Source organism: Macaca thibetana, chromosome 6 (assembly GCF_024542745.1).
Source record: "Macaca thibetana thibetana isolate TM-01 chromosome 6, ASM2454274v1, whole genome shotgun sequence".
Classification (NCBI taxonomy): Eukaryota; Metazoa; Chordata; class Mammalia; order Primates; family Cercopithecidae; genus Macaca; species Macaca thibetana.
In genome coordinates, this window is record NC_065583.1 from 56859234 (window position 1) to 56875063 (window position 15830).

At 40.7% G+C, this 15830-nt stretch overlaps 1 protein-coding gene across 5 annotated transcripts in view; it reads left to right on the plus strand.

Annotated features, from left to right (window-relative positions):
- Nucleotides 1-905: 905 nt before the first annotated feature.
- The window catches only part of ZNF608 (zinc finger protein 608), a 123300-nt gene continuing 108375 nt past the window's right edge, over nt 906-15830 (plus strand). For 2 of the 5 annotated variants that reach the window (XM_050794539.1, XM_050794540.1), the window contains exons 1-2: nt 1218-3548; nt 4576-5665. In XM_050794539.1, coding sequence (XP_050650496.1) covers nt 4760-5665 — 906 coding nt within the window. In that variant the 5' untranslated portion in view covers nt 1218-3548; nt 4576-4759. The other 3 variants (XM_050794544.1, XM_050794543.1, XM_050794541.1) reach the window with 3 other exon arrangements.

The following is a 15830-nucleotide window of genomic DNA, read 5'->3' on the forward strand; positions in this document are numbered from 1 at the left end:
TGTTACTATGATTAGCTACGACCTTATTTTAATATTTTTTCTTTTTTGGCGTCAATAACACCAGGTGGAAAAGATTTGTTACTAATTCCAGGGAAGAATCATTCACATAGTGTTGGTTAAATGGTCGCCTGCATTCACACTTCAGTGCTTGTAGACCAGAGCCCTGGAAACAAAAGGGTTACTTGTTTCCCCACCATCGCCTTTACCCGCAGATCGATTTTTCTTATTTAATCAGCGAGTAAAAAGAGAGACACAGGGAAGAAAAAGAAAAAAAAAAAAAAAAAAAAAAAAAAAAAAAATTGCAGGAAGGGCAAAGTGGTGGGGGGAGGGTTGAAAGCCAGAAGCTGCAATACAGAAAATCAGTCTTGGGAGTTGGACTGCGGAGTCCTTGGAACAAGGAAGGGAAGCCAGCAAAATGCTCGCAGTCATTTCCACACAGCCAGCCTCCCTTTTCTCCTCGCTACGCGCTAGTGGCTCATTTGGCTTCTCTCTGCCACCGAGCGATCACATACATTATTTCCCCCAAGATAACACAATCAAACTTGTATTTACCGACATCCTCTCCTCACAGCCTGTTTGAGATTTGTTTTAATAAATAAGTGTTTTATGTGAATGATGTAGTAATTGAAACGGGCGCACCATTTTTTTCCCTTCTTACTGCGGGAGGTTCCTCAACCCCAATCTGGTTGGAAAATAAAACGCTTTGTCTCCACAACCACCCCCCACAGCACCCCCACCCGCTCTCAGTGTGTGTTTTATACGTGTGTATATCTCAACCCCCTACAGTAGCCAAGAGAAAGCAGCTAGCCAATGAGAGAGCCCAGTTTCATAAAAGCTGCTCTCTGATTGGCCCGATGCGAAAGGGCACTGGGAACAAAGAAAAGTCCCTTTCAGGTATAGAGGCTGAGAGCTTCTTTTGCTCCACTCCCCCTGTGTGTGTGTGTTGTGTTTCAGTCCTGATTTCAGTGTTGCAGAACAAGCTTGTTGTGTGTGTGCACCAGGGGGATTTTTGTTTTGCTTTTCTTAAATTTTAATTTTTGCTTTTATAAAACATACACAGGACGGTCTGTGACATTTGATGGTCCATCTTCTTTAATAATAAATTTGTTGAAGAGATTATAATTTCCAAAATAAAGCGGCTGCAACCAAACACATTCAATGCAGTTAGAAGGAAAAGGTCAACTCCATCCAATACAGACCGTAAGTACGGTTGCGTGGTGTGTCTCTATATAGCACTTAGCGGGGACTTCATGCAGGGGAATGTGCGAGTTTTATGCATAGAAATGAGGAACTAGTTACAGGGTTTGGCTTTTGCATTTAGAACAACAACCCAGGAAGGGTGAATTTTATTCAGTGGAGGGTGAAGCATTTGTAACTTCACACAAATTAAGCTTGACTGGGCACTCGGGGTAACTTAGAGTAAATTAGCTTTTGGGCTCTAACCCAAAGGAGAATAAAAGTGACACAGTTACATATCCTGGTCTGCAGTGTCAATTCTCTAGCTCACCTTACTCCCTCCCTCTTCTGTCCTAGCTGGGCAGACCCTTCTCCCAAACCGATCCAGGAAAATGGGGACAAGGGCAGAACAAGCCGATTTCTCTCTCCTGTCAGCTCCCAGTGCCCGATAATTTAAAATTAAACAAGGGAATAGTCACTCATTACGTGTAATGGTTATAATTACCATTCGCCATCTCCTTGAAAAAGCAAGCAACAAAAATACCATTAAGAGAAAAAATAAAAGCCCGACCCAACCCAAACAAACCCCCAAATAGTAACAATGGTGTGTTTATTACAGGACCAGGCTGGTGAGCAAGCAAAAGGTTTTTCTTTGTTTAATACATGAAGTGGGGGTCCCTAAAATCCAAGTAGCTCGGAGGTACCCTTCTCCCTCCCCCAGGCGTCCCCGTCCCTGGCCCCCTGGGAAAGCTGACAAATTGGAGATAAGTTGAAAGGTTTATAAAGTGTTTCTTTAAAACATCTGCTTTGCTCTTGTGCTCATTACATTTCACTCCTTCCGAACTTCGGAGATCCTAGATCTCCGAGAAATGTTTCACATTCATAACTTGTAGCTTCGCCCACTGCGGGGGGGCGGGGGGAGGAGGTTGGGGGAGTGTGTGCAGGGGGAGGGGAGAGACCTACAGCTTTTTTTTTTAAAGACCAGATCAGTATTTTCTTGATACGCTTGTCACCATTTTTGTTCTCACGACAACCAATTGAGCCCTTGATCCTCACGTGATGTGAAAGGCTTGCACTGTAACAAAATCGCTCCTTTTAGATGGTTGGTTGTTACTAACTCGCCCATCCCCCTCTCCCAGCCCCGACATTTCCAGCAAAGCGACTCTCCACTTCCAATCCATCAACAATTCATTACTGCTTTTAGCTTCCAAACGCCAGCTAATTAAAAATACTAAGCCAAGCTCCGGGGCCATCTGACTAAACACAGGAGGGGGTGGGTGAAGGGAGGAGGAGGAGAGAAAAAATAAATAAAAGGGAGACCCACCGTTTGCTGCGAGTATCAGAGGGAAAAACTCCCGAAAAAGGTCGCCTTAAAAAAAAAAAAAAAAAAAAAAAAAAAAAAAACCAACCAAAAACCTTTTTTTTGACTCTAATTATCGAATTACCACATGACTGATTGACCTGAGCGACAGAGGATTCCACTCCCCTCGGGAACTGTACTAGGAACTCAGTTCCTTTTTCTTAAAACAACGTAAGACAGGAAAACATCACATCCTTTAGGTTTCGAAGACTGAGCCCATTTTAAACGCCGTTATTTTCCCCACCCCACCGCCCCCCGCCCCGAGCGAATGCTGTTATAACTGGTTTATCAGCTCACTGAATCATCCGCTCCCTCCTCCTCCACACCTTTCTTTTTCTCCTCTTGCCCAGTTTCTCATCCCACCCTTTCTTCCTCCTCTTCCTCCTCCTCCCTCTACTCCCCCCCTCCTTTTCTCTTAAGTTAGTTCAAGAAATCAAATCTGTCAGGACGGGCGGAAAAATGCCACTTCCCGACTAACAGGCGGAATCCAGCCCAGATTTTCAGTCCTTTCTTCTTATTCTTTCTTCCCTTTCACTAATTTATCCCGATGTTAGCACATTCTGTCTCGTTACTAGCGGACGCCTGTAGGTTTGCTACATGGGATCATTACTGATCACGGTGACTCTGAAGTCTGGAACTGAAGGCGGAATGAGAAGTTGGGAAAACTTTTTTCTCTAAACTCTCTGTTTTTTAAAAAACTATTATTCTCGATGCTTGTTAAGAGGAAAAAAAAACCTTTGGTGCTTCTGTTGTGAATGTGAAACATTATTTTCCAGCTGTACAGTGACACATTTTTTTTAAGGAGAAAAGGACTGATTCGTTTGCCAAAAGGGGGGTGGGGAGGTGGAATAATGTTATCGAGTGATTATTCTGGCTGAGATGTGTTATTTGGTTTCTTCCTTCTTGATCATTTGGTGTTTAAGTAAAATGAGGCACAGGCTTGTTTGCCGAGTGGAGTGGGAAAGGCATTTTGATTTGCTGGCCTAATTAAAAAATGATAAAGGATTAAAAGGTAAGCAATGTCTGTGTGTGTGTATGTGTGTGTGTATGTATATTTATTTATTTTTTTCTTGACAATCAACTGTTAAAAAGGGGCTGATCCCTTTAAAAACCGTTTTAACTGCTCTTTGTCAAACACACACTCATTTGCGGTCATTGAGGCCACCTTGGCGCAGATCACTTAAAGTGTATGTCTTAATCAGTTTTCCGTACAGTCAGTAGCACCATATTTAACAGAGTGAGCAATTCTGTGACCTAGGAATACGGTAGAATTGTTTAAATGTATTTTTTTTTCTCAAAAGGCAGATCTTTAACTTTTTATATAACACTGTCTTTTCTAGAGAGAAATGCTCTTAAAAGACATGTATTTTTTTTTTTTTTTTAAATCGTATAAGCTGTTGGGGAAAAGAGGATAGGAGGGAGGTATGTGTGTGTGTTGGGGGCAGTTATTGGTTGTTTTTTCTGTTCCTTACTAGGAACAAAAACCAGATCGCCCAGACAATTTGTAAAAAGAAGTACTGAAACCTAAAATTAGAAATAAGGAAATTTTAGCAACATTCTATTCTGAAAACTAGCCTCAGAACTTCCAGGGTCTGGTCTTCTAAATTGCAAGATCTAGGACATGTTTAGGGATGTTGAAAGCTGTGTTCTTCCTTCTTGTCTGAGTGTTCAGGCTGTGTTTCTGGGGTTGAGATATCACATGTGCCAGACAGAAATCCTAAAGTTTAAAAGAGAACACAAAAACCTTTCTGGACTTGAATCAGATCCTTAAGATAATTTAATGCTTTTAAAAAGGTGATTATCCTTGTGTTGTTGATAAAGGGATTTTCTTTTTAGCTACCATAAGATGCTTACTGTCATAGGTTTATTTTTTGGGTTTGGTTATTTTCCTTTAAACCTGATATTGGACTGTGGAGACAATACATGAGCCACCTTACTCTCCATCCTTCCCTGTCCCCTTTACTGATTCCCCAATACTAATCGTTTTTTATTCTGGTAACACCCAGACAAGAAATATTCGACTTTTCCCCCCTTCACAGGAAAAGGTGGACCTGGACTGAGGGTGTAAAATCCCTGGACACATTCGTGAGGCAGGAAAAAGAAGAGGAAGATTAGAAGATTTTTTTTTTTCTTTGAGAGAAAGCCCAGCGGAGATAAACGAATGTCCCCTCATCTCCAAAGGAAAGTTCATCGGATTTTTATTCTAGAGAGCTCATCTTCAGGATGTCAGTGAACATTTCTACTGCAGGAAAAGGTGTGGATCCAAATACAGTTGATACTTATGACAGTGGCGATGATTGGGAAATCGGGGTTGGAAATTTAATAATTGATTTGGACGCTGATTTGGAGAAGGACAGACAGAAATTTGAGATGAATAATTCCACCAACACCACTAGTAGCAGCAACTCCAAGGATTGTGGAGGTCCGGCCTCCAGTGGGGCTGGTGCTACCGCAGCCCTAGCTGATAGCCTAAAATTTGCCTCTGTTCAGGCCTCTGCTCCCCAGGGGAATTCACACAAAGAGACCAGCAAATCAAAAGTGAAAAGGAGTAAAACTTCTAAGGATGCTAATAAATCTCTGCCTTCTGCTGCCTTGTATGGGATTCCCGAGATCAGCAGCACTGGCAAGAGGCAGGAAGTCCAAGGGCGCCCTGGAGAGGCAACTGGCATGAATTCAGCGCTGGGTCAAAGTGTGAGCAGCGGCGGCAGCGGCAACCCAAACAGCAATAGTACCAGCACCAGCACCTCTGCCGCCACCGCGGGGGCAGGCTCCTGTGGGAAAAGCAAAGAGGAGAAGCCAGGTAAAAGCCAGAGCAGCCGAGGCGCCAAGCGGGATAAGGATGCGGGGAAATCCAGGAAGGACAAGCACGACCTGCTTCAGGGCCACCAGAATGGCAGTGGCAGCCAGGCCCCTTCCGGGGGGCACCTCTATGGCTTTGGGGCCAAGAGCAATGGAGGTGGCGCGAGCCCCTTCCACTGCGGGGGCACTGGGAGTGGCAGCGTCGCCGCTGCAGGGGAAGTTAGCAAAAGTGCCCCGGATTCAGGGCTCATGGGAAACTCTATGTTGGTAAAGAAGGAAGAGGAGGAGGAGGAGAGCCACAGGCGAATCAAGAAACTGAAAACTGAGAAGGTAGGATAAAGTCGCCTTCCTAGATGTCCTACTCTTCTCTGTGTGCATTTGTGTGGGTGTGTGGGGGTGTGCCTCTGTGTGCCTTAACCTTATTTATGCTTTGTGGTTCTTTGTGAGATTTCTATGATATGCATCCTTTATATTAAAATTTGATATGGGGGAGCCTACTTGGGTGCAGTGTTTGGCTCTTGCTTCTGCTGTCCTTGCTGCTGCTGCTGCTGCTGCTGCTGCTGCTAGTGATGCTAGTGTTTGGGTTCCCAGGTGGGAGGCCCTGAATGTTCTAAGTACCTTTTGCCCTGTAGATCGGTTCCTCACTAGTCAGCAGGTTGCCGTGTCCTTTTAATAGAAAACCTGCTCATGCACCCTCTTGACTCTTGACCAGGTTTCTTCCTTAAGGGGAACAGTTTTCTCTTTTATTTTATTCATCCTAGTATTGCTGGTAATGTGTCCTTAGGTGTAAGGTTCAAGTTCCCTCCCTGGAGAGGAATGTCGAGGATTCTAATTTACATTCTACCCTCATCCTCCCTCTTTTTTTTTTTTTTTTCCTTACTGTCGACAAAGTAGTACTGTGAAAGGATATCCTTGAATGAGTTCTTGTTATTGGTCCTGAATTAAACCCCAAGCTTGATGTGTTGGGTCGTTGGTTTCATAACTGCAGAAAAACTCCATGGTTGTGGTGGTTGTTAGCACTCTACTCTTGTTCCCTTACCCAGTTCCAGTTCTTAGCTAGAGATTTAAGAGTGTTATCACTTGGATACCTAGCTTGACTGGGGAGCTGCACGGCAGCTAAGAAGAATAAAGCAGACTTGCTGGACTGATATTCGTGAAATGTGAAAACGTAGCCAAAGGGGATGCAGACGGTTGAGTGAATTGGAATATAGAATTATGTGCTGCATTTGAATGGTGTGGATGGTTGATTTAGCCCATTTGGACCCTTCCTCCCATCTTTGTACAAGTCTATAGTTAGACTTGTACATTGCCTTGGAAGAACTGCCCGCCCCGACACCCACCCCATGTTTTGCTGCTTAGTCATAGACCACATTGACTAATGTTTGGGAACAGAAGGTGTTCTGTCCACTAGGCAAGTTGGGAAGGAGTTAGGGGTGTGTGTGTGATATTTCTATGAAATTAGTCTTCATATTAATTCTACAGGTTGTGCCTTGCAGAAGCAAGATTTCTGTCATGTGGGTTGTGGCATGGTTGTTTGGGAACATGCTTATTAAATAATTTTGATTTTTTTTTTTTTTTGCTATAGTTGGCGATTGGGATTGTAAGTGGTGATAATATATCTTTGGAGAATTATTTCTGTGTAAAATGGTTCACTGCTCCTTAAAATTTTATATTCTTGTTTTTGTGCTCAGGATTTAAGTTGGAGTATAGGAGTAAAGTTTTGATTTTTAGAAGTTGATAGAGGCACATTAAGGTGTAGATAATGCCAAATTTGCAAAAAGCCTCCGAACACTTATAAATTCATATCCTCTTGGTAAGGTACATTGATGAATATAAATGAATTTTTTAAAATTCCAGGTTTTGATTCTTATGTTTAAATGTGTAGTTTCACATTGTTTCTGCTAAAAGACGTTCTGAAATCTTCTTATTACTTAGTACAGTAGGGCATTTACTTTTGTTGCCAATAGTCTTCAAATTGCAGTTCTAATCTGCTTTAACTATCTAGATGAATTGCCCTAATCCAGTGCTCACAATGGCTGTGGTTAAGGAGTCAGAGCCATTTGATTGGATTCACTGGCTGCTTGGAATGTGGGAGGTACTGCCCTTTTGCATTCCCCTTAGCCTTTTAATCTTCCAGCCAAATGTTCACATTCAACAATTTTGTTTAGCTGGCAATCGGAACATTTCAGTATCTCAAAGGCTGCTGTCATGGCAACTGAGATTACAGCGTGGTGTCGTTTCTCCAGTTTTTGTGTTCTTTTCACTTTCCAGTCACAGAGGAAACTGGGTGAAGAATGGAAGAATTAAATTATTCATATACATGCAACTAACCTTCAGTTACAGCAGTATAAATGTGATAAATATGAATTACATAAATGAAGAGCAAGCAAGTCATGATGGATCTGGGATGGGGGCGGAAGAAAGCATATTGCAATTTAGATTCACTTCTGGTCCTGTACCAGAGGAAGCCGTGCCACCAATCTTAGCCACTGGAGTTGGCACAGGGGCCCCTCAGAGGCTTGGATCCAGGGGCTTGGATCCTGTAGTGTTGGCCATTCTCTGTCAAGTTGGGCGTTGGCTCAGGATCTCAAACATTATTCCTTAAGGCTTTCCTCCCCACCCCCACCTCATCCTGAGAACGACTTCTCTTAAGAATGCTTTCATCCTTGGCACACAGAAATGGCACTCCCTTGTATGAATGCCACACAGGAAAGTAACTCTAATTCCACTAACTAGTGGTTGCATCAAATTAGGCATCCATTTAGAAAATGCTTCCTACTGATGTGAGAATACCTATTCAGGAAGTAAAGATTTAGTAGGACAAGAAGCTTCACCTGAAAAAATATTTCAACACCGAGGTTTTTTTGACATTTTATACAACGTTTTAATTTCCTTCAACCTTGCTTGATTATCTGGGTTTGTGAAGAGTAAGTGCCTGGAGAGTGAAGATTATTAATTTTCAGCAATCAGATGTGGCTTGTGAGGGGCCACGTGTGAAAACCAAAGGGGAGTGTATGTGTGTGTGCATATGTATATATTCTTTTTCTGGTTGGAAGGTTCACAGGAGATTCATAAGACTTGCTGTCACCGGTTAATTTTTACAGCATGCTTAAATGTCTATTTTTGGTCTGTTTATTCTGTTTCTTCACTACACAAAGTCATGTAAAACATGATAAATTGGACCTTATGAAACCTAATTAAATCAATGAGTGTTCTACTCCTTTATGTGGAAACCACAAGTATGTTGTAAAAGTCGCCACTCCCTTAATACGTGAACAAAATCAAAACATGCCATAATTCTAAGATGTTTGAGCTATATTTCTGTAGCCCATTTTGTGGTTAAGCCACCAGTGACATGTCTGAATAAGTAGATTTGACGGGTTGACTTTGGTTGTTAAAACCTGCCTCTCCACCTTCCCCTCCTTTCTTGTGAAGCAAAATAGCCTTGCATTGAAGCTCTTCTTTATGTATCCTCCTGGCCATCTCACAGTTTTGACTTCTCAGATAGGGAGGCATTCAGCTGGGCTTTATAAACAAACAGTTTATATATCAAGTTGATGGATTTATTTGATTTCTGGAAAATTCAAAAATATATACAAAAACTCAAAAATCCTAAAAGTGGCTGATACTTAAACAGAAGTGAAAGGCACAGGAGGTCATATAGTTGTGTCTCAATACCTATTCAGGGAAGAGAATTATTTCTGTAATATCATATTGCTTTCATTAAGATGGCCCTGGTCATAAAGGTGGTGTCTACAAATGGACCTGTCCATAAAGGATATCATTCATTTTATTTTATTCTTTTGTAGAGGCTTTTTTATACTTCACTAGGGAATTCTGGCACATTTTCTAAGTGAGTGTGAGCAGTTTAAGAACATATTTTGATTAATGAGTTTTGTGAACGTTATTCTGTTTTTTTTTTTTTTTTTTCAAATATAGTGTCCCATGTGAATTCTGCCTAGAGTTTAGTGTATCTACTGTGAAATAAAAGGGCAGAAAGGTCAGTTGCTTTAATTAAAGAACAGAGTCCATTGTTGTTGGACAGCTGTTTTGAAAGCTACATAAGGGATTTAGCTGTTAAAAACGTTGGTAACTAAGGGTGGCTTCCAATCAGCATTGATCCAGCTCCTTACTTTTCTATAGCTCTCCTTACAGGGTGACAGGGCTTTTTGAGGTAGGGAGGGGCTGCCCTTTCCCCAAGAACGCTTGGAACTTAGGTATTTTTGTGATCAGACCCATCACTGAATTCTGACTTTGGTGTGTGAAATCCTTTTGCTTTGCTGGAGAGAGAAGCAATATGCATAACTGATCAAGATTGTCCTATAGGAGATAAATAATGTTTTGCAACTTTTAATAACTTTGCAAATAGTCTGTAAAAAACGGTGGGGGGAGGGATTGATAGTCCAAATGTCATGAGGTTAAGAATGCTCTTCAAGTGAAATTGCTTGGCTGCAAGATGGTTTTAATTAGACTGTTATAAAGACTTATTTTTCCTAAGCAGCTTTTTATAGTTAGTAAATGAAATGTATGCCGAAAGTGCTAAGCAGAAATCTCCCTAACCACAGAGGTGTTCAATAACCAGATTCAAACAACATGGAAAGTACCATCTGTTCTTGGTTTTCAGCATGAAAAAGAGAGATTGAATGGCTGAGATTTGCTCCAATTTTGACAGTGTCTGCGTGCGCGCGTGTATTTTTTTTAATTTAAAAAAGTTCACCTGGTACTTCATAGAAACTTGAAATTGCAGTAATATGAGCAACACTGTGAAAACACGTGTTCCTACATTTATTTTAACCAGTTCCACTTTTATTTAAAAGATTTCCAGAAGCCCAGCCATTGAACACTTTATAATGGTTATACAGTTCCTGCAGGCAATCACAATGAGCGGTCAGCTTTTCCAAAGATCTGACTATTTAGTCAGTACCTGAATTATTCTGTCAATTTTCCCCCTGGAGGCAAGGAGGAGAAAAGGCTCTCACGCCAACTCTGGTCAGCGTTTATCAGTTAATCTAATTGTGTGTGATATTGCTGTGGACTGGTGTTTAGGATACATAGACCTTGCTCTTGTTCAGAGCTGTAATCTAGGATTGTTGATAGTGAGGAAAATATCCTTTTAAGGAAGGGTAACTTTTGAGTCCTTGACTTTTAGACACTAAGAATCTTGGTTCTGGGTTTAGTTAGAGCCCTGGGTAAAACATTATCCGGCCTTTGTTTGAGGTCTTTTATTGAAGCTAATGACTGGGCTTGTGCCTCCCTGAGATAAATGACATTATCTCTGAGTGGCCTGACAGGAAACAGACATGTTAATGGTGAAGCTGCGGGGAGGATCTGCTTGGGTTCTGACAAAAGAGTCGAGAAAGGGACCCCTGGTTGTGGTCATTAACACATAATGCATTCTTGCTCTTCCTAAGAGGCCCTTGATAATTGGAAAGCTATTTTAGCCACAAGCACTTAAATCATAAATCTACTACTCCTAGTTCTTTGCATTCTTAAAAGTAGCAAAGTAATGTGTTTTTTGTTAACAAGTGTGTGATCTTGTTTTTTAATGTGGTGGCAGTTCTAGGCTGCCTGGGTAATGACGTGTGGGGGAGCTGCACATTGAATTGTTTTTATCAGCTGAGATCCTTCTTTGTCTTTCAGCATTGCTCAGCCATCTCTCTACTTTAATAAAGTGAAAAAGTGGGTACAGAGCTGAAAATAAGTCATTTTTATGCTTGAAGATGTCTTGTGGGAGGGGCATAAAATCTGTTTCATAAGATTTTGTGCAATGATTTGAATGTGATGAAATCTGACTTTTGGAGTGTATGTTTTCAAAAGTCATGAGTATAATTGAGTTTCAGTGCAGTTTAAACTCCGTCTTCTTGAACGAAGATAATTGCCATGTTGAACACACTCTAGAGGTGTAGAAGAGGTGGCAGGATCATGTTATTCTATTCTCTAATATTAAGCACTGGAAGTTTTTCATAGTAACTTCTGCAGCGCAACATAGTTTTGATTGCCAGCACTCTGAACTTGCCAGCGATCTGAACATCAAGGGTTTTGCTTGAATACAAAATAGTTTATTCCTGAATTACTTGTATTACATTCCTGTGTCATATAGAAGTCAGAACTAAGGAAATACTGGACTCTCCTTGTTAGCAACATCTTAGGGAAAATAACCCTTCTTCACTAGGATTCTTGTTGATAAATGATCATAATACTCTCCTCTCCTAATGCAGTCATTGAAGATTAAAGGGTTGGAAAACAGGCGAGCTCCTTGCCTCAGTGATGACTTAGGTTGTCATTAGAGAGTAAGTAATATGTGTATGACATTGGTGCCCTGTAACTGGTGTTTCATAGGTGTGTGTATATAAATGTTGTAACTGCATATACAGATGTTGGATTGGGAGTATTTAGTTAGTATGAGCTTTATTCTCTAAAAAATGGTCACTGTTGGTTTTACGTTCAACTGTGCTGCAGAGTATATGGACCTCTGCCTCTGTGTCTAATTCTTTCTCCCAACTGCAGTTTCACTAGTGACTACTTGCTCCCTGTCTTAAGTTCTTTTTAATTTAAGCTCAAGGTTTTGGCAATGGGAACAAAGCCTTTGCAACTGAATGAAAGGTTGTTAAACTATTCATAGTTGATTGACCAGCAGTTGGGCTGTTTGTAATGTTATTTTGAGAGCTCAAAGGATATGCAAGAGGGTGAGACTTGGCACTTTGCTCCTAAAGCTGAATTTTGCATATTTGCTAAATTTTGCTTAGAAATACCTTTGGGTATGTAGTAGAAAAGATGATGGGTTTTGCCTTAAGAACTGAAATGATCACAAAGCAAATACTTGTATTTTGCTAGGTCACTAGGCTTTGAACCACAGGGATCCCATCTGGTATTCAGAAGGCTTTTCTCCCCAGTGAAACTAAATGAAAACTTAAAGGTCTAATATATACCTTTTAATATAATATATATAATTGTAATAGGGAACACAAAGGAAAGGGTGTTTCGGTTAGAACAAATAGGTTTGAAATGATGAACAAATACTTCTGTGGGTTTTTCAAAGCCACTTTCTCTTCTTTCTCATCTCCACCCCCCGACCTAGTTTGATGATTATTCACTGTGACTATTCCAGCCCAACCACTGAGCTTTCTGCCTCCAGGGAAGCCTCATTGTCAGCTAGCACCTTAAGAAAAATGTGTCTACAGGGACATTTAGGCATATTCCAATAATGCCACATGAATGTAGCTTTTACAGTTTAAAAAGCAAGTAAAAATATATGGATTCTATTTTGTGTTGTACATAATGAGAAAGCAGATATTTAGGTTGTGGAATTGGCTTATTATGTTAACCAGAGAGCAGATGGCATGGTGCCACAGACGAATAATTTTACTTAAAGGGACTTTTAAGGTTTTGATGTGTTTTCTTTTCCTCTTATTTCCCTGATGGCTTCTTTTTATTGAAGGGTAACTTAAGGAGACCTGGTAGCAATTTTACTGCCTTCCCCTGACAGTTTGAAATAATAGCTTGGTCTTTGGTTGCGCTGATCTTCTACCAGTCAACTCGATTCTGGTTTTTGTCATGTGGCAGAGAATTTTTAAAAAAGTGTTTGTAGTATGTTTTAAGAAGTGGACTCTTTTATATGCCTCAATTAGCAACAGACGACAAAGTTCCAATTGGTCACACTTTCATAAACTCCTGGAAGTCACTGTTTGTCCTTTTGATTAAAGAAAACTCCTGGTTTAGTTTCTTAGGAAAGCACATCTGGCCCTCTGGCCGCTTTCGGTACACCTTTTTGTCCTTCGCATTAGTCACTGAAGGTTCAAAGATTGTGTCTAAGTTGTTCCTAGTTAGGTTAGAAAATTTTCCCCACGCTGGAGGAAATGTACTTTTTTTAAAAAAAAATTTTTAAACTACACTCATCATATGTTTGAATTCAGCTGGCATAAAAGTACCTTTTGTTTTTGTGCCTAGATTTTACAGTTTTATCCATTCTTCACCTCAAACATCATCAGGATGAGTTGGAAAGCATCTTCTAACTTTTTTTTTCCGAAGTGTGCATAGCCAGGCCAGATTACTTCTGGATTTCCTGTCACTTCCTTGACTGATTTTATGGATGGCTCATGTTAAAAACAACAAAAATGTTTGAACTGGAAGGGTTGAAGCCTTGGGTTTTCATTCTTCATGGAGAACTGTTTATTTGTGTGTGGTTCACCACAGTACATGGATAATACTATCAAATCTGTGCTTTATTATAGGCTTATGACTAGCACAGCAGCACTTTAGTTATGTGTTCCCGTGCTTTAGTTATTTGCCAGTTCTTTTGTGATGGAAATGAAATTAGAGCTGAATCTTTGCAGCGAAGGGGAAAATAGGCACAACAAATAGAAACTATCCCTTGAGCCAGTTAAGAAGTAAGCAGTGGTGATTAAACATCTTTTTTTTTTCAAAATAATTGAAACACAGAGGAAGCTACTTCCATTTAGCTTCTGTGAAGATGTGTGGAAGATGAGCTCAACACTTTGAGAAGTGGAGGCTGCAACTAGATTTTATCCCCCTATATCGTTTGACATCTTCAGTAATTGAAAAGCGATTCGTATTCCCAAATCTTTAAACTTCTCTGAAGGTGTAATTTGAGTTAAGTAATATTGTTTGTTTCTGCTCCCAAAAGGGAGCAACATGATGTTAAAACAGAGCAATTGAGCCTCTCCGCATCCAACTCCATTTGGTCAATTGTCTCCATTTACATTCCTTGCCCAAATCTTTCAACAGCCTTTCCCATGATGCCGCAGCAGATGCCAGACACTGAAGTAGAAAGCGAGCAGCTGTTTCTAAACATTACTCCATTGCTGTATTATCCTCCACAATCTGCTTTCTTTTGCTCTTCCCTTCCCCCATTCTTAAAATAAAGAAGCCTTCTCTCCCTTTGACTTTTGCATCCTCCAGTTTATCAGTGTGCAGGTTTTCTATCTTATCATTCGCACTTCAGCAGGTCCGTTTATTGTTTTCGCTATGGGAGCAGATGGAGGGTCCTGGGCTCTTGGGGGCGTGGCCGCTGGCACCTCGGGCCCGGGGCTGCGCGCTCCCGACGGGGCGGCGGGGGCGTGCAGCCGGGGACGCGCCCTTCTTCCCGCCGGGGACCCGTTTATGGCCCTGAGCGCTGTAAATCTGTCAGCTCTTCACGACGCCCTCACCTCTTTCTTCATTTGCTCCAGCTTCTAGTTTGACAACGTTCCCCTGAGGCAGAATTCTAATCTGCTTCCAATTAGTTGCAAAATGTGACTGAAATTTCCACATTATGACTGCTGTTTTACTTGCACGCACACATCTAGAAACAAATTAATGCTCTTGAATATTTATTTTTTGAGCCCTTGGATTTACTTTAAGAGGAAGAGTTTCCAACTGTTTGGAATGACTTCCAGGGTTTGCATTTTTTTCCCGAAAGCCGAATATACTAAGTACATTAAAACAAAACAAAGCAACTATGTTGCCCCCCATCACTTAATAAGCCTTTTCCATCCTTTCAAGATTTCCCAAAATGTATTGCATATGTTTAAGTAATGCAAATAAATTTTGTAGTATTTCTAAAATAAACAAAACAAGGATGTTTGGCTAAGGAAGGGTCCCTATGCAGTGTTTTAATAAAAGAGAAATATACACACACATTTCCTTCTAAATATAGCTTAAGTATACTTTGGCCAAAACACAAAGACTTTTGTTCCACACTTTTAAATTCTTTCATTCAATATTCAAAAGCTGTAAAGCCAAATAAATGAATTGGGTGATTAATTGGCTTGGCACAAATCTAACGGCAGCATTAAAGAAGTTACTGTGGGCATTAATGTGTACCCAAGTTTTTGTGTAGGTCTCTGGAGCACACCCTCCCTCAGTGAGCGGCTGGGCTGGTTGTGCTGAGATCAGTATAGTAGGTGGGTTCCTGTGACTTTGGTCTTCCCACTCCCTCCTTACGCCAATGTTAGGAGAATGGACCTAGCTCTGGGATTGTTCTGTTTAGAGGGTGATCATCACCCATCACCCCAACTCCATTTCCTCTCTTTCGGTGAATTTTTTTTTTTTTTTTAAACAAAGATGTTGATCCCCCTGGTTATATGTAAATATTAGAGTTGTTTCAATCTTGGTTGCTGAGAATGTCAAGTTAAGACAACCATTTTATTACTTGTCTTAAAGACTGCTTTCTCAAGTACTGGAGAATTTTAGTACCAAGGCAGTGGATCTCTGGATTAGTATTTGTGAAAAGGTGCTACTCTTAATGTAAACAGCGAAATTTACTGGTGCATTTTATAGTAGAATTTAGTCCTCAAGCATCCTGGCAGATTGATATCAACAGTAATAATAGGCTTTAAAGAGGTGTGAAGGATTTTATTGATGGTAAAGTGGTTATGTTGATCTCATCACTGTGTATTAGTTTCTGAGTAACAACTGCGCATGTAAATGGCTGCATGAGTTTTTTTTAAAACATCTTTATCATATACAGTCATAAAACCCTATATTGATTGATTTC